We start from the raw sequence: 18,243 nt of genomic DNA, 5'->3' as shown, positions 1-18,243 counted from the left end.
TGTTATTTTAACAATCCTTCTAACGTAATAAGCCCGAAACGGCTTCTCATTGGGGTCTTAATTTGTATTCTATGATTACTGGTGAGCTTGAACATCTTCCCATGTTTGTTAACCAGGTTTAAAACTGTTTGCCTGGGACGTGGCTTATATTGAATTAGGGAGGAGTTCCGCCAGTCGACTGAAAGACAAGACAAATGAAACCTCATTCTTACAGTTAAGCTTTGACTCCGCCCCCTGTTTTTTTCCCCTCGAAGAGAGCTCTTTGTGTAGTGTGGGAAAGGGATCTCAGCCTGTAAAGCTGGCAGAACACAGTACTGCCTCAAAATATCTGTATTATGTGCGCGTCCCGTTCCTGAATCCTGACACGCCTGGAGTCGCCACTGGGACTCTCTGCAGGCGTGGCCTCTCTCACTCGGCCTTCGATTGGCTCGCCTGATCCCGCAGGAGTCACCACGACGCGGTCTTGCTTAGCGCGGTGGATGCGAGTGATGAGTGGCTGCTTCTGCCTTTCTCTCCCCCCACTTTTTTTTTTAGCCATAGCTATGGTTACCACGTCTCTCCCCGCCTCCCTCCACCTACCAAGAAGACGACTGGCCATTGGTTCTCTGTCACCAAGTCCGTCAGTCATTGGCCGCTGGTGAGACAGGGCGCTCCCCCTTCCCCTGTCTCCCGGGTCTCTTGAGGAGCCCAGGAAGGAGCCTCAGCTAGTGCCGCCGGGCCACGGGCTGCCGCGATCGGATTGCAGCCGTCGTTAGCGGGTCATGTCGGCCGCCCAGGGCTGGGACAGGAACCGCCGGAGGGGAGGAGGCGCCGCAGGCGGTGGCGGCGGCGGCGGCGGAGGTAGCGGGGCCGGCGGGGGCAGTGGGGGCAGCGGGGGTCGGGGGACCGGCCAGCTCAACCGCTTCGTGCAACTCTCCGGGCGGCCGCACCTGCCAGGTGAGTCGTAGGGCACGATCCTGACAGCTCGCGGGCGCGGCGGGAAGGTGATTGCTACCTTTCCTTTTCTCCCTGTCTTTCTTTTCCTTGGGAGGAGGAAAGGCAGGCCCCACGCATAGCAAAGCGACTGGGGCTTAGAGAAAAGGAAAGGTGTCTTTGAGGTCGGGGAGGGAACAGGAACACAGCGGAAAATAAAAAGTATTTTTGCTCTGTTGAAAGGTCTGTGCTGAGAGTTGTGTTTTCTTTTCAAAGGAGAGGCCGCTGTCTCATTGACATTCTCAGATGTTTCGCTTACTCGATTCCCAGTCTCGTCCTCTTCCGCAGTTTGATCTTGTAAAAGAAAGACATTGGCGCCTAGCTGTGGGAAATATTTTTAAGGAGAGAAAAGGGAAGAGCATCCCAAAGAGTGATTTTTGTAAAAAAAAACCACCTCGAGTGTGTAAGAGTTAGGCATTCTGAAACAAGAAAGGAGGAGGAAGTGGGGTGGGTGGGAGGTGGGTGGGAAACAGAACCAAGAGAATTAGGGAAAACTAGTTGAATTATTAATATTTTGGAAGGTACAGAGACAGAATAGATAGTGTGTATGGATTTTAATGGGAGAAAATGAAGATCAGGAATATACTCAGTGACAAAATTATGCAGTGTCTACCATATGAAAACAGCTGATTGAGAACTGGAAAAATGTACCCAGTGTGATTATTTCACGTTTTTGCCTACGATTTCCTATCCTTGTGTCCTTGTGTTCAAATGACTTGAAAGACAGACAAATCAAATCGATGTGTGTGTGCAGCAAATTTAAAGAACTACATTTGTAAGTGAATATTCAGTATAGTAGAATAAAGGTGTACTGCCCAGAATGTCAGGTATTATATTGGGCAAGCTTATTTTTACCATGACGAGAACTATCAAGAATGTGTGTTAATCTTTCACCATGTTTTTTGTGAATAAGATTGAAGTTGATTTTACCAGTGATATATTTGTTTAGCTGATGAGTTTTGAGAATATGAGGGTTTTTGAATTGTGTTTACTACCATGCCTTGTACTTCCAAGTAGTAAAAAATTATTATTTGATTAATTTGAAGGTAAAGGGAATTTTGCATATTCAATGAGACAATTGCTTGTGTTTGTGATAAGGTTATTGATGTATGCTAGAAATGCACCATTTATATGTGCCATTAAAATTAACAGTGAAGCAGTTTTAGTCAAATATATAATACACCAAAAGTTGGATTTGAGATGATAGTATCAGACTGGGTATTCTTAAAATTGCTAAATATATGCTCTTTAACATGAAAAAAAGGAGAAATCTTTTTTTCTTACCCCAAATTAATAGCAAAAAATTTCATTTTTGTGTATTGACAGGTTAGAAGATAAATCTGTTACCAAAGACTATAACCAGTTTGTCCTCTACTACTGCAATCTTAGGTCTTTGATCTTAGATTAATTATACCATAGGCTTCATATAGGCATTCATATAGGCTCGAAGAAACTGGTTGGTGCACTTCCTCACTGCCACCACCTGATGGCAGTGGAGGCCATAATTTCTGAAAAGGGGGTTAGGTGTGGAGCTATCTCTGCATTCTCTTAGCACACAAGGCCAAGAACACCCATTTGCCCAGAGGTAAAGATAAATGTGTTTAAACTGTGAAAATTCATGCAGTGGAACCATCAGCTCTTCTTTTCTGCTTTCTTTTCTCCTTGACTGGCACTTAATTCTTCCTTTCCCAAGTAGGAAGCCTCTGTCTTCTCTTCACTCTCAGAATTAAGAACATCTGATGTTTCAGTATATACTTTGAAATTCTTTCACACCAATTCTTTATTTTTACAAGTATTGCAGTTTAAGCCTTACCTCTCCCCTTGATTGAAAGATTTTATTTTGATATGTTTAAAAAGATTTTAGGTGATGGGGAGGGGTAGAAATCTCTAGGCCTGTTTTATGGTTGACCATGGAGGTTAAAAAATAATAAGTTTTTGAACTAACTTTCTCCCGCCTTTGAATTCTAATCCCATTTTCCATTTTTCATCCTTCTCTAGCAAGATTTTCAGATACTGGGCACTCAGAACCCTTTCTTACTTTTTTGCACATCTACCCTCTCTCTAGCCCCCAAAGAAACAAAACAATAAAATCAAAACAACCTGGTCTTGGAGTGTTCTCTCTTTCAGTGATAGCATCTTTATTCCTGCAGTTATACACACCTGAAACTTGGGCATCCTCCTTAAGGGTTTCCTCTTCCTTGCATTTCAGGTGTAATCAGTCACCAAGTCCTATTTATTTTATTTGTGGCAGTCCATGCTGCCATCATCCCTGATTTAGGTCTCCTGCACCAGCTTTCTAAGCAGTCTTCCTGCTTCTACTCTTACCCTGCAGTGTGTACAGCACACTAATCTTTTGCAAGCACAAGTCTGTTCTCATCTCAGCTTACAACCCTTTACTAGCTTTTCATCGCTCTTAAGATGAGGCAAAAGTCCTTAACATGGCCCAAAAGCCACCGCATGGTCTGGCCCCTCTCTAGCTCTCCAGATAACCCTACATCATGTTGTCTTGCTCTTTGATCTTTTTCTGCCTCCTTAGATCATGCTCCCTTCTGCCACAGTGCCATTGTACTTACTATTCCATCATCCAGCAACCCTCTTACTCTTCCTGTTCTTTTTTTTTTTTTTTTTTTTTTTGCGGTACACTGGCCTCTCACTGTTGTGGCCTCTCCCGTTGCAGAGGACAGGCTCCGGACGCGCAGGCTCAGCGGCCATGGCTCACGGGCCCAGCCGCTCCGCGGCATGTGGGATCTTCCCGGACCAGGGCACGAACCCGTGTCCCCTGCATCGGCAGGCGGACTCTCAACCACTGTGCCACCAGGGAAGCCCTCTCCTGTTCTTTTTTTAAACTTATTTTCCGTTGGATCTCAGCTTGATCACACTGTTTTTCAGGGAAGTCTTCTCTGACCTTCTATTTGTTCTTTTCTCCCTATACACACTCATGCTATCATGTGGTTCTCCTTGGGCATGTATTACCATTTGTGTGTGATTCCTTGATATGCATGATTTGCTACTCTTTATATATACATATACACATATACATCAAATATATATGTATATATACATGTATACATACACACACATATATATTCTTAAATTCTAAATTAATACATTGGCATTATGTGTAAGCAACTAAGTTCTTGTGAATGTGATTGGTTAGTGTGGTTCAATTCCCTGTAGCCCCATTGACTCTGGACAAATGGATACAATCAATTTCTTAAACATAAAAATAGTGGACTAGACTCTGCATCCACGGTGACAGCACAAATAATGTTTTGTGAAACCTTGTTTGAGCAGCTTCTTACTTTTTTTCTGTCTCGTAAAATACAGTAGTGATTATGTGTTTGCCCCATGGGCCAAGAAATTCATAGCTTCTTAGTCCTGGATTTCTCCTAACTCATAATCTCCATATACACAGTAAAGCACAGGGACAGTGCTCTCTGTAGAATAAGTATGCAGGTGTAGAGCTCAGGGGCAAGGAGATCATGGGGACAATGAACCCACATTACTATTGTGATTTAACTGTGTGAATTTGAGTAAATGCCATGTGTTTCTTGGGGAAACAGTTAAACATTGTTGCTAATGTAGGAACTGGAAAACTGACAAAGAGGAGGAAAAATACAACAATTGGTAAAGCTGGGTAAAAATAATACTGAAAATCTTAACTTAAAAATTTTCAATGTGATATATGTTCATGATATAAGATACAAATGGTACAAATGGTAAAAGGCAGATTTTCCTTCTTCCTTTGACCCAAGCTAATTGGCTTGTGTGTGTGTGTGTGTGTGTGTGTGTGAGTGTAGGAGGGGAGAAAAATGGTAGCATTTCTTTGTTTGGATGGGCATTTAAAACGTTTACAGTCTTGCTAATCCAAAGGATGATACAGTTAATATCCCTTTAGAGTAAATTGCTAGACGTACAATTGCTGGGTCAAAGGATATGTGCTATTTAAATTTTGATAGATATTGTCAAATTGCCCTTCAGAGACGTTGTACCAGTTTGTGTTCCACTATTGGTGCTGGAGTTCTGGCTTTCCATACCTTTGGTAACGTTGTGGGTTATTAAACTTTTTTTACATTGCCAATTTAAAAGGTATATTTTTCTTCATCTTTTGTATAAGAACCATACAGCCATATTTGTTTCCTTTATTTATAACATCTGCTTATCATTCTTATTCATCTGGTTATATTTTTTGTTCATTTTTCTACTGGGATGTTTAATATTGTTTATAGGAGCTCTGTTTTACGGAAATTAGTTGCCTTGGTTATGTGTTGCAGATATTTGTCACAGTTTCATTTAGCTTTTAACCTTGTTTATGGTATATTTTTTCAGCAGAAATTAAAGTTTTTTTGTAGTTGTAATTATTAATCTTTTTTTGGATTTTAGGGTTTTTTGTCATAAGAAAGGCCTTTCCTATTTCAATATTATTTCTAATTAAAATTCTTGTGTTTTTCCTGGTAATTTTATAATTTATTTTTAAGTTAAGTTATTCATACAAAATTTAAGTTATGTAAAGTATTCAGGTAGGAATTTACTATTCTTCTAGGTGGCTACCCAGTTATCACAGTATTGAAATATTATCTATAGGTGTACTTAGTTCCTACATATAATTTGGCACTCTTACTGGACTTTTTATTGTGTTTCATTGATCAGTTTACCTATTTATACCTAGTGACCCCATTCTTTGATTATAGTCCTCTCTCATTCTACTTCTTGGAGTTTTCCTGAATATTCTTTGCTTGTTCTGTAAAACTTAGAATTAGTTTATCGAGCTCCCCTCCCCCATCTTTTGGTATTTTTATTGATACTGCATTATATTTGTAAACTGATTTAGAGATCATTGACATCTTTTTGAGGTTCAGTCTCCTGTTCAGGAACAGGGTGTACATTCATTTCTTGTTGTTCAAGAGTTCTTTTGTAGCCCTCATAACATTTTAAAGTTTTTTTCATGTAGACCTTTCACATTTCTTTTATGTTTATTCCTGGTGTTTTATCTTTTTTGTTGCTATTGTAAATGGGGTTTCTATTGCTATTATGTCTTTTATCTTGTTGTTTGAATATGGTAATGCTATTAATTTCTGAGTATTAATTTTGTACCTGGCCACCTTTGGAATTCTCATACTATCTGTAATGGTTTCCCAGTTGTTTTTCTAGGGTTTTGCAGCTAAATAATCATATCATTACCAAGTAAAGATAATTTTATCTCCTCCTTTCCAGGTTTTATACTTATTTCTTTCTTTTGTCAAATTGATTTGGCTAGTACTTTCCAAAAATATTAAACAATAAGATAGTAGTGGATCTTTGCCTTATTCCTGACATCAATTCGAGTTTTTTTTTTTTTTTTTTGCGGTATGCGGGCCTCTCACTGATGTGGCCTCTCCCGTTGCGGAGCACAGGCTCCGGACGCGCAGGCCTAGTGGCCATGGCTCACGGGCCCATACGCTCCGCGGCACGTGGGATCTGCCCGGACCGGGGCACGAACCCGTGTCCCCTGCATCGGCTTTCCTGTTAAGATTAGACCTGACTTTAGGTTGAAGTACACATATTATGTTGAAGTAGTCAGCTCTTACCATTTTATTAAGATTTTTTAAAATATGGAAGGAAAATTTAGCCTCTGTGGGAATTATGTAATTTTTTTCCTTTGGTTACTATTGTGGTGAATTGTACTAGTAGATTTACTATTACTGGACCATCCTTGCTTTCCTGAATCAATTCACTTTGTTATTGTGTATTATTATTTTAAAATGTGCTGCTGGGTTCTATTTGCTAAACTTTATCTAGAAATTTTGCATCATTCTTCTTAAGCTAAATTGCTTTGTAGTTTTCTTTTATGTATTTTATCTTTGTTAGATTATGCCACTTTCATAAAAGTAATTTCAAACTTTTCTTTCTTTTTCTATGCTTTTGTCTTTCCCTGTCCAGTTAAATGGCATTGAAGTTAAAGATTTGGTTGAATTGCCTGTGAAATTACTTGGACCTTGAATATTTTGGGGGGAGAATTGCTCTTTGACAATTATCTCCTTACTTCTATGATAATTCGACTGCTTATAGTTTATATCTTTGAGAGGAAGATTTGCTAGCTTATATTATCCTAGAAAATAATCCGTTTCATCTAAGTTTTCAAAATTATTTGTGTGAAGTAGGCAAGATACTCTTTAACGATTAAAAAAAAATTTCCTGTGTCTGTGACTACATTATCACTTTACTCATTATCACTTCTTATTTTGTACATGTGAGGCCTTGCCCTTTTTTTGGTTTGTTTTTGTTTAGAACCAGCTCTTGGATTTTTTTTTTTAATAAATTTATTTATTTATTTACTTTTGGCTGTGTTGGGTCTTCGTTGCTGTGCACGGGCTTTCTCTAGTTGCAGTGAGTGGGGGCTACTCTTGGTTGTGGTGCAGGGGCTTCTCTTGTTGCGGAGCACGGGCTTTAGGCACGCAGGCTTCAGTAGCTGTGGCTTGCGGGCTCAGTAGTTGTGGCTTGTGGGTTCTAGAGCACAGGCTCAGTAGTTCTGGTGCATGGGCTTAGTTGCTCTATGGCATGTGGGATCTTCCCAGACCGGGGCTCGAACCTGCGTCTCCTGCATTGGCAGGTGGATTCTTAACCACTGAGCCACCAGGGAAGCCCACTCTTGGATTTTTAAAAAAATTAGTTCTATTATTTTTCTCTCTTTTCTTATTTTTTCTTTCATGTTTTAAATCCTTCCTTTAGGTTTCCTTCGGTTTATTTTGTGGTTGTTTTTCTGTCTTCTTATGTTAGTTGCTTAATGTTCTTTTCATTCTTTCTAAGTGTTTAAATTATGAGTTTTTTCCTGAATACTACTTGAGTTGTGTCTTGTAGGTTGTAGGCTTCTTGTAGTTATTTTCTAAATATTTTGCAGTTCAATTATTTATTTATTTTCTTTGGCACAATAGTGGTTAGTCCTTTTAAACTTTAACATTTTCATTCCTGTGGTTTTAGTAGCTTTATTGAGATGCACTTCACATACTATACAATTCACCATTTAAAGTGTTCAATTCAGTGGGTTTTAGTATATTCAGATTTGTGGAATTATTACCACAGTCAATTTTAGAACATTTTCATCACTTCAAGAAGAAGCCCCGTGTCCTTTAAGCTGTCACTCCCTTATCCTCCTGTCCCATCCTCCCCTACCCACTATCCCAGCTCTAAGCAACCATAGTCTACTGTCTCTATAGATTTCCTTATTAGGGACTTTTTCATATAAATGGAATCATAGAGTCTTTTGTGACTGCCTTCTTTCACTTTCCATACTATTTTCAAAGTTTATTCATTTGATGCAGGTATCAGTACTTCATTCCTTTTTCTGGTTAAATAATATTCCATTGTATGGATATATACCACATTTTGTTTATCCATTGATGGAAATATAGATTGTTTTCGCTTTTTGTCTATTATGAATAATGCTGCTGTAAACATTTGTGTACAGATCTGTGTGTGGAGATACGTTTTCGTTTCTCTTAGGTATATACCGAGGTATAGAATTGTTGGGTCATTTAGTAACTCTGTGCTATATGTTTAATCATTTCAGGGACTGTCAAACTGTTTTCCAAAGTGGCTGGAATTTTACATCCCTACCAGTGGTATAAGAGGGTTCCAGTTTCTTCACATCTTTGTCAACACTTGTTGTTATCTGACTTTTTGATTTCAGTCATCCTAGTGGGAATGAAGTGGCATCCCATTGTAGTTTTTGATTTGCATTTCCCTGATGTCTAATGATGTCCAGCACTTTTTCTTTTTCTTTCCTTTCCTTTCCTTTCCTGCTTTCTTCCTTTCTTTCTGTTTTTTTTTTTTTTTTGAGGTATGGTTGACATTGAGTATCTTTTCATGTGCTTGTTGACTAATTGTATGTCTTTGGAGAAATGTCTATTAGATCCTTTGCTCAATTTTTAATTGGATTATTTGTCTTTATTATTGAATTGTAAGAGCTCTTTGTATATTTTAGGTACGAGTCCCTTATCAGGTATATGATTTGCAAATATTTTTCCTGTTCTGTGGTTGTCTTTTCACTTTCTTAATTGTGTTCTTTGAAGCATGAAAGTTTTAAATTTTGATGAAGTCCAATTTATCTTATTTTTTTTCTTTTGTTGCTCTTGCTTTTGGTGTCATATCTAAGACTTTGCCAAATCCAAGGTCATGAAGAACTCACCCCTTTGTTTTTTTCTAAGAGTTTTATAGTTTTGCTCTAACACTTATGTTTTGATTCATTTTGAGTTAGTTTTTATGTTTGGTTTGTGGTAAAGGTTATCCTAACTGACTGTCCTGTTGTGCCAGCACCATTGTTGAAAAGACTGTTCTTTCCCCCATTGAATGGTCTTGGCATTCTTGTTGAAAATCAGTTGACTTTAAACATGTTTATTTCTGGATTCTTGATTCCATTAATCTATAATATCTGTCCATGTGCCAGTACCACACTGCTTCTGTTACTGTTGCTTTGGAACAAGTTTTGAAACCAGAAAATGTGAGTTCTCCTACTTTATTCTTTTTGTTTTTTTAATATTTATTTTTTATTTGGTTGCACCGGGTCTTAGTTGCGGCTCGCTGGCTCCTTAGTTGTGGCTCCAGGGCTCCTTAGTTGTGGCATGTGAATTCTTAGTTGCAACATGCATGGGGGATCTAGTTCCCTGGCCAGGGATTGAGCCCCAGCCCCCTGCATTGGGAGCACAGAGTCTTATCCATTGCGCCACCAGGGAAGTCCCTCTCCTACTTTATTCTTTTTCAGGTTTGTTTTGGCTATTTTGGGTCCCTTGCAATTCCATATAAATTTGAGAATCAGCTTGTCAATTTGTATGAAGAACTCAGCTGGCATTCTCATAGGAATTGTGTTGAATCTGTACATCAGTTTGGAGATACCACCATCTTAATAATGTTAAGTCCTCTAATCCCTGAACATGGGATGTTTTCCTATTTATTTGGATCTTCTTTAATTCTTTCAACAATATTTTATGGTTTTCAGAGTTTGTTTATATCTTTTTTTGGGGGGGTGAAAACAGTATTTAAAGAAAAATTTTTATTGGAGTATAGTTGTTTTACAATGTTGTGTTAGTTTCTACTGTACAGCAAAGAGAATTGGCTATACTTATACATATATCCCCTCTTTTTTGGATTTCCTTCCCATTTAGGTTATATCTTGCTTGCCTTTCTCAGTCCTGTTGTCCAGGTCCTTTACTGTGTTTTCAACAGTATTTGTACTCCTTTGTGCTACTTACAATGAAGATTTCATTTCTGCATTGGTTTTATTTTTTTCCTTCCATTTCTTTTCTGCTCTCTGCCTGCTAATATTTCATCTTTCTCTATTATCTATCTTCCTCAAGTTAGAATCACTTAAGTCTTTTCTGCCCCTGAAGTATCATTAATTTTGGTAAAGCTTATTGTCTTCCACCTCCTACCACCACCACTATAAAAGGAATACAAGCTCTCATAGCAGCACTATTTACAATACCCAAGATAAGGAAACAACCCAAGTGTCCATCAACAGATGAATGGATAAAGAAGTTGTGGCTTATATATACAATGGATTACTACTCAGCCATAAAAAAGAATGAAATTTGGCCATTTGCAGCAACATGCATGGACTTGGAGGGCACTGTGCTAGGTGAAATAAGTCAGACAGAGGAAGGCAAATACTGTATGACATCACTTATATGTGGAACCTAAAAAAACACCTCAAACTAGTGAATAAAGCAAAAAAAGAAGCAGATACAGAGAACAAACTAGTGGGTACCAGTGGGGAGAAGTAAGTGGGGAAGGGCAATATAGGGGTAGGAGATTAAGAAACTATTAGGTAGAAAATAAGCTACAAGGATATATAGTACAACATGGGGAATATAACAAATGTTTTATAATAATTATAAATGGATTATAATCTTTAAAAATTGTGAGTCACTATATTGTACATCTGTAAAATATATAATATTGTATATCAACTATACTTTGATTAAAAAAAGGAATACAAGCTCATTATTAAAATTTGGAAAATATTGAAAACTTGAAACAAGGGGAAAATTATCTATAGCAATTCCACATAAAGACAACTGTGTCAACATTTTGATATTTTGCTTTCCTTTTAGTTCTTTATCAGTGAATTGTGTTTTATTTAATACAATATAAATAAGTACATATTACTAGTAGCAACTTGGGATTCTCCTAAAGCTGTTCTATATTTAAATGTTTTACTCATAAACATTTATGTTTTCTGTTATTTTATCAAGTAGAATCTGTTTCTTCTCAATTTATCATATTAATAACTTTTTAGGCTTTTTTCTAGTTGATGTGCTATTTTACTTCTTTCCTTCACAGCCAAGCTTTCAGAAAGAATAGACTCTCTTGTTTAATTTCTTTTTTTCCTCTTCAGTCTATTGCAGTCTCACTTCTACCTGCATCATTCTACTCAATTGCTCTTGGTAAGATAATAACTTCCTAACTGACAAATCCATTAGTATCTCTTAGTCTTCATCCTACCCAGTTTCTCTAGATTTTGATTTTGACTACCTCCTGTACTAAAGCCTGGGAATACATAACCAGACACGTCTGTATTCCTCTTAGTTACTAAAGAGCTCTTAGTTATCCTTTTTATTGCTTGAATTTCTCATTAGTTTTTCTTTATCTGTCCCTTAGTATTGACATCCAAGAGTATATGTTAGTTTGTTTGTTTCCCTCCTTATTCTTACGTTTTCCCCTGGGTGATATCATTACTATCCTGACAACATCCAAATCTGTCTCCAATCCAGACCTCTTTTCCTAGCCTGTTTGCCATTGCCACCCAAATGACTGATGAGTGCCTTGAATTCAGCATGTCTGAAAACAATTTCATTATCTTTCCTGCCAAACCTGTTCTTCCCTTTATGCTCCTTATTCTAATTTAATGGCTACCTCATCAATTTAGTGAATCAAGCCAGAAATCTGAGAATCACATTAGATTCCTTTCTTTTGTTCACTCCTTATCCAATTGGTCATAAAGTCGTGTCAATTTTTCCTCTAACTTTTCTGTCTGTCCTTTTCTACCTCTCCAGCCTCGCCATTTATGTCTTTCATTTTATATTTCAGCTATAGATCTATTTGCCGTTAGTTGCCATAAATTCTTGGAAGAAGTTAGGTTGGGAGAGATTTTGAGTTGCAGTTTCCTGCAGTACCACACTGTGTCATGATTCTGCACATAACGGTTTTTCTTCCTAGATTGCCATTCTCCTACTGTCTTCTAAGACCCACCCAAGTATATTTTATACAGCTTTTTTTCTATTCTCTCTTTTAATACAAATAAGTTACTTGTACTGAGTAGTTACTGTGTATCTGCCTCTGTTCAAGGTGTTTTGCAGGTATTAATTTATTTAATTCTCATAACTTTATGAGGTAATTAACTTTCTCATCCCCTTCTGTGATGAGGAACTGAGGCTTAGAGAGAAGCTACACAACTTGCACAAAGTTTATACAGCTAATAAATGTCAGAGTTAGGATTCAGACCCAGTCTGTTGGACTTCACAGTCCATGCTATTGTGCCTCTTCTTTGTGTCACCACCTTCCTTTCTATATACAAAAGATTACAGTAATTATACTGAATTGCAAGTATTTGTTTTCACACTTATCTGCTTACTAACAATGGGCTTCTTAAAGACAAAAATAATGTCTTATTCTCTGTCACCTTCCACAGAGACTAGAACACTGCCCCACTTATAGCAGACTTTTACTAAATGTTTATTGAATGAGTTAGTAATTGTCAATGTCTATAGTTATTCATGCAAAAGAGTTGAGTTTAGATTATTTTACATTACATTACATAAGTCTAATACACTTTTTTAATCTAGGAATTTAGCACATACAATTTTTGTATGGTTTTTCCAAATACTTTTTTTCCAAGTACAATTTTATGTTTAGTATTATCAGAATAGTTGTTGCATCCTTCCATCTGTGCCTTGATTCCATCCCTTCCTGCCTTTTCAGAAAATTTACATTTTTATCACTTACCTGTGTCTTCAACTTCATTCTCTCCATCAAATCATCCCTATAGAATTTGAGCTTTCTCAAGCTTTATATCTCTGGTCTCTCCCTTTTCTTTCATAACCAAGTTCGTGACAGCATTGACTGAGAGTTGCTGTCTTCATTGCCATATCTCCCCATTGTCTTTGAAGTAGCTCTTGCTAAAGTCACAAATGACTTATATGTTCTCAAGTAAAGTGGTTGATTTTCAGTCTCCATCTTACCTGATCTCTCTTCATTTTGAAACGTCCTTTTTCCTTGGCTTCCTTGGCATCAGGTCTGGTTTTCTTTTTACGTGTCTGGCCTCTCATACTTAGTCTTCTTTGTTGATCCCTTTTCTTTTACCAGACCTTTAAGTTATTGGAGTTCTCAAGTCTTGGTCCCTTGCCTCTGCCCTTCTTTTTTCAACTTATTTTAGGTATTCTCTTCCAAATCCATGGTTTTCATTTTTTCATTCATATGCTAATAAGTAGGGTCACTTTGTAACTTCTGCCCGGATCTCTCTTGAGGGCCAAATACTTGCTTTCTCCATGTCTGCGCTTATATGGCTTTTACCCCTCAAGTTTATCATGTCTAAAACTGAATTTGTGACCTTTCTTTATTCTAAGAAGGAGAGCTATTGGACAGTTTTAAGCAGGGGAGTATGTGATGTGATTTACATTTTTTAAAGCTCTCTCTGATTGCCGGGTGGAGAATGGATTGTGGGAATTGGTAAAAGTGAAGCATCAAGGCCATTTAGAAAAGTATTGCAGTAGCCTCCTAAAAAGATGATGGTGGTTTGGAGTAGGGTACAGTGGTATAGGTGGTGAGAAGTCATTGAGTATGAGATATATTTTGAAAGTAGCATTAACAGGATTTACTGTGAAATATGAAGGAAAGAGAGGAATCAGGATGACTCCGAAGTTTTTGTCTTGAGCAACTTGATGGATGATGGTGTCATTAAATGTGATGGAGCAGACTGAGAGAAGCAGGATTGTGAGGGGTCAATCGAGAGTTCTGTTTTGGCTGTGTTAAGCTTGAGATGCCTGTTTGACCTCCAAGTAGAGGATATAGGGAGGCAGTCTTCATATATAAATCAAACTCAAGGGAGAGGTGGAGGCTCAGGATATAAAGTTTGGAATTCTTAGCATACAGATGGTATTTAAAGTCACTGAATTAGGTGAGATCACCAAGAAAGATTAAATAGAAATAGCGGCAGAAGACTATAACTCTTGAAGGTGAGAAGGAAAGGAGAAGCAAGTGAGGAAGGTCAGTAAAATAGGAGGAAAAGCAGGGATGCTTGGTTTCACAAAGGCCAAGAGAAGAAATTGTTCCAAGGAGGGAGAGCTCACCTTGTCAGATGTGCCTGAGAACTTGAGTAAAATAAGGTTTTAAAATGGTGGACTCGGGGCTTCCCTGGTGGCGCAGTGGTTGAGAGTCCGCCTGTCGATGCAGGGGACACGGGTTAGTGCCCCGGTCCGGGAGGATCCCACGTGCCGCGGAGCGGCTGGGCCCGTGAGCCATGGCCGCTGGGCCTGCACGTCCGGAGCCTGTGCAACGGGAGAGGCCACAACAGTGAGAGGACCCTGCGTACCGCAAAAAAAAAAAAAAAAAAATGGTGGACTCTGTACTGCTATTACTGCGGTACTGTAGTTATCATTGTCGGTATAGTAGGCTTTTGTGGGGTGGCCTAGAGACTTACTAACTATATGTAACATGGGAAACCATATTCAGAATTTCAAATCACAAACTGACATAAAAATTTAGAATTTTGAAATGCAGCCTAGTTTTTAATAGCCTGTATACTTTTTTTTTTTTTTTTTTTTTTTTTTTTTTGCGGTACGTGGGCCTCTCACTGTTGCGGCCTCTACCGTTGCGGAGCACAGGTTCCGGACGCGCAGGCCCAGCGGCCATGGCTCACGGGCCCAGCCGCTCTGCGGCATGTGGGATCCTCCCGGACCGGGGCACGAACCCGTGTCCCCTGCATCGGCAGGCAGACTCTCAACCACTGCGCCACCAGGGAAGCCCCAGCCTGTATACTTTTTAAGGTTCATTTTGTTTATTCTCCCTGAGCTATTTTTAAGACCATCTTTTTTAAAAAAAGCCTTTAGTGTCTTTGAACCCCCAGATCATTAGACTGTTACCAGAATCTATACTGGGCAAACTTGTAGAACACATAAAATTATGTTCACTTAAATATGTAAATATGATTTCTTACTATTGAACTCAACCTTCCCTGCCTGTCATTGTTTTTTCATTAATATTTTTTAAACTAAAAAACACTGCATACACATGATAAAATCAAATAGTATACAAGGGAGACAAAAATCTCTTTTCTCCCTAGATCCTTGATTCTCTAGTCTCTCCCCAGAGGTATCATCTGTTAGTTTCTGGTGTATCTTGCCAGAATTAGAATTCGCATATACATGCATATAGGTGTATGTTAACTTTATTTTTAAACGAATTAGAGTAGAACATAAAGTATTCTTTCCGCACCTGCCCTTTTTTCCTCTTTTTTTTCTTTTTACTGAAAATATATTCTGGGGACTGTTCTATATTAGCGCATTTAGATTGATCTGATTCTTCTTAATGGCTGAAAGTATTGCATTGTATGGATGTACACTAATTTACCAGCCACACAAATTAAAAAAAAAAAATTTATTGGTGTATAGTTGATTCACAATGATGTGTTAGTTTCAGGTGTACAGCAAGGTGCCAGCCACACAATTGATAGATATTTAAATTGTCTCTGGTCTTTTACTCTTTAAAAGCATTGTGCAATGCATAGTGATAAATATTGCCAACTTACCCTTTAGTATCTGTGTTTTCTGGTTTTTTTGTTTTTTTTTTGCGGTACGTGGGCTTCTCACTGTTGTGGCCTCTCCCGTTGCGGAGCACAGGCTCCAGACGCGCAGGCTCAGTGGCCATCGCTCACGGGCCTAGCCGCTCTGCAGCATGTGGGATCTTCCCGGACCGGGGCATGAACCCGTGTCCCCTGCATTGGCAGGCGGACTCTCAACCATTGCGCCACTGGGGAAGCCCATAGTATCTGTGTTTTTAAAATTTTCTTTAAGTTACAGAATTTAAAAACTCACACTTATAGTTTATCTCTTTATGTTACTCAGCTTTCCCATCCAGCTAGTCTTTAAGTCCTTGTGCTTTATCCCCAAATAATATTCTTAGCTAAGCACTTTTATAAACATTTATTCATAACCTAATGAGGAGTAGGTAATGTTATCGTCCCCTTTTCATGGAGAAAGAAGCTGAGACCCAGAGGATAAGACATTGTCCAAGGCCATATAGCTAGCAAGGGACAGAGCCAGGATTTGGATACAGGATTTGGATACAGCAGGATGGTTCCAAAGTCCATGCTTTTAACCACTGTGCCATCCTCGTCTCTGTTGCCTGTCTTTCCCAGTTCTGCTGTAGTTCAGGCCTTCAGTGCCTCAAATAGGACTATATTAATACAGGTATCCCCTGCTTTTACAAAGTTTGCTTTATGCCACTTCATTTCTTTCTTTTTTTTTTTTTTTTTTTTTTTGTTGGTACGCGGGCTTCTCACTGTTGTGGCCTCTCCCGTTGCGGAGCACAGGCTCAGTGGCCATGGCTTACAGGCCCAGCCGCTCCGCTGCATGTGGGATCTTCCCGGACCGGGGCACGAACCCACGTCCCCTGCATCGGCAGGTGGACTCTCAACCACTGCACCACCAGGGAAGCCCACGCCACTTCATTTTTAAGAGAGTATCTGTTTTCACTAACTGAAAGAAATCTGAAGAGGGTTTTCACTTTTATAAAAAAAAGGTGAAAAGCAAAACTTGGTTCAGCATTTGTTTTGCAGCTAGCTGTTATAGAGGCAGGGTGCACCCCAAGCAGCATGAGTGGCCTTGCCAAGCTCCTTCCCTGGGAACTGTACTCATCATCTCAGCATCGAGCCGTATAGCTTTGCACTGTGTTTGCGAGCATCTGTGCTTTTTCAGGGTTTATTTTGTGCATCGGTTAGCACAAAGGTAATTAAGGTAATTGCTTCTGTGCATTACACCATTTCGACTTAGGAAATGTTTCATTAGGAACACTCTACTTTAGAATAACAGGGGAAACCTGTAATGTTTTTGTCATTCTCAGTCTTCCTATTTCATTCTATATACGGAAACAAGATTAATCTCCCCAAAGCATAACTATTATTGCTTCCAAGATCAGAATCCTTAGTGGCTTCCTGTTGCATTTAGAATTCAGCTCGATCTAATACTCTTCCTTTTTATATATGCTATACTGTCAGTGAACTTGCTCCAAGCTTTATCTAAAGTGTGATCATTGAGTTTGTCTATAAGACTAGATAGTGAAATTAGAAGTAATTAAGCCAAAAAAAAATGAGGTAGATAGTCATTGGAGTTGAAAGGTACTTTTTGAAAAAGTTGTTTCCCTTTTTACCCACAGTAGTTCTTGCTATATGGTTTCATCAGCAAACTGTCAACTCAGTTAATTTGAATCAGATGTGTAATTGATCAAACCAAAGCCAACCACAAATATCTGGGTGTCACATAAAATAAATTCCTTAAAACACACACAAACACACAAACTTGATGCAGGAATATGAATTTTATAATGTGAACTGTGTACCTTAGAAAGAGGTAATGTATTTAGCTTTAATAACGTGCATATAAAAAGAAAACACTGAGAAAACCATTCAGGGAGAGAAATAACTTCTTAAAGCTACATCAAAATCTTTTCAATTATGATTTTAAGTCCAAAACTGATCTGTGCACTTATAGAAAAAATGCTTCAATGTAAATGTTCTTGTGAAATGTTATCTTTTGAAATTTTTGTTTCTGAGTAAAGAATAGTTGTTATTTCCAGGGGCTTCCCTGGTGGCGCAGTGGTTGAGAGTCCGCCTGCCAATACAGGGGACATGGGTTTGTGCCCTGGTCTGGGAAGATCCCACATGCCGCGGAGCAGCTAGGCCCTTGAGCCATGGCTGCTGAGCCTGTGCGTCTGGAGCCTGTGCTCCGCAACGGGAGAGGCCACAACAGTGAGAGGCCCGTGTACCACCAAAAAAAAAAAAAAAGAATAGCTGTTATTTCTGAATATAATGCTTCATGCAAATGTCTTACTAGAAATCATGTGTACTTTGGCTGTATTCATATCTGGCATCTTTTAGTTTTGCATTTAAGATGTTCTTATTGGCTCCTCTGCTTTTTACATAACAGGATTATTATCAGTTTCTCAGGATAGCTTGTTTCTAAATATTGGACTTTTAAAAACAGTTCTTAAAAATATCTGGTATTAAAATTTTGTTATTTAGTGAAT

General features: G+C 38.6%; 1 protein-coding gene across 2 annotated transcripts in view; it reads left to right on the top strand.

Moving 5' to 3' along the window:
* Nucleotides 1-521: 521 nt before the first annotated feature.
* KLHDC10 (kelch domain containing 10) overlaps nt 522-18,243 on the top strand; it is a 59,111-nt gene continuing 41,389 nt past the window's right edge. Inside the window, exon 1 of one of the 2 annotated variants that reach the window (XM_004272201.3) lies at nt 522-936. In XM_004272201.3, the coding sequence (XP_004272249.1) occupies nt 762-936 (175 nt within the window). In that variant the 5' untranslated portion in view covers nt 522-761. The remainder of the gene's footprint in view (nt 937-18,243) is intronic. The other variant, XM_049714503.1, reaches the window with a different exon arrangement.

This window comes from Orcinus orca, chromosome 9 (genome assembly GCF_937001465.1).
Source record: "Orcinus orca chromosome 9, mOrcOrc1.1, whole genome shotgun sequence".
Classification (NCBI taxonomy): domain Eukaryota; kingdom Metazoa; phylum Chordata; class Mammalia; order Artiodactyla; family Delphinidae; genus Orcinus; species Orcinus orca.
The sequence above is the reverse complement of the archived record's forward strand: the minus strand, read 5'-3'. Positions and strand labels throughout refer to the sequence as shown.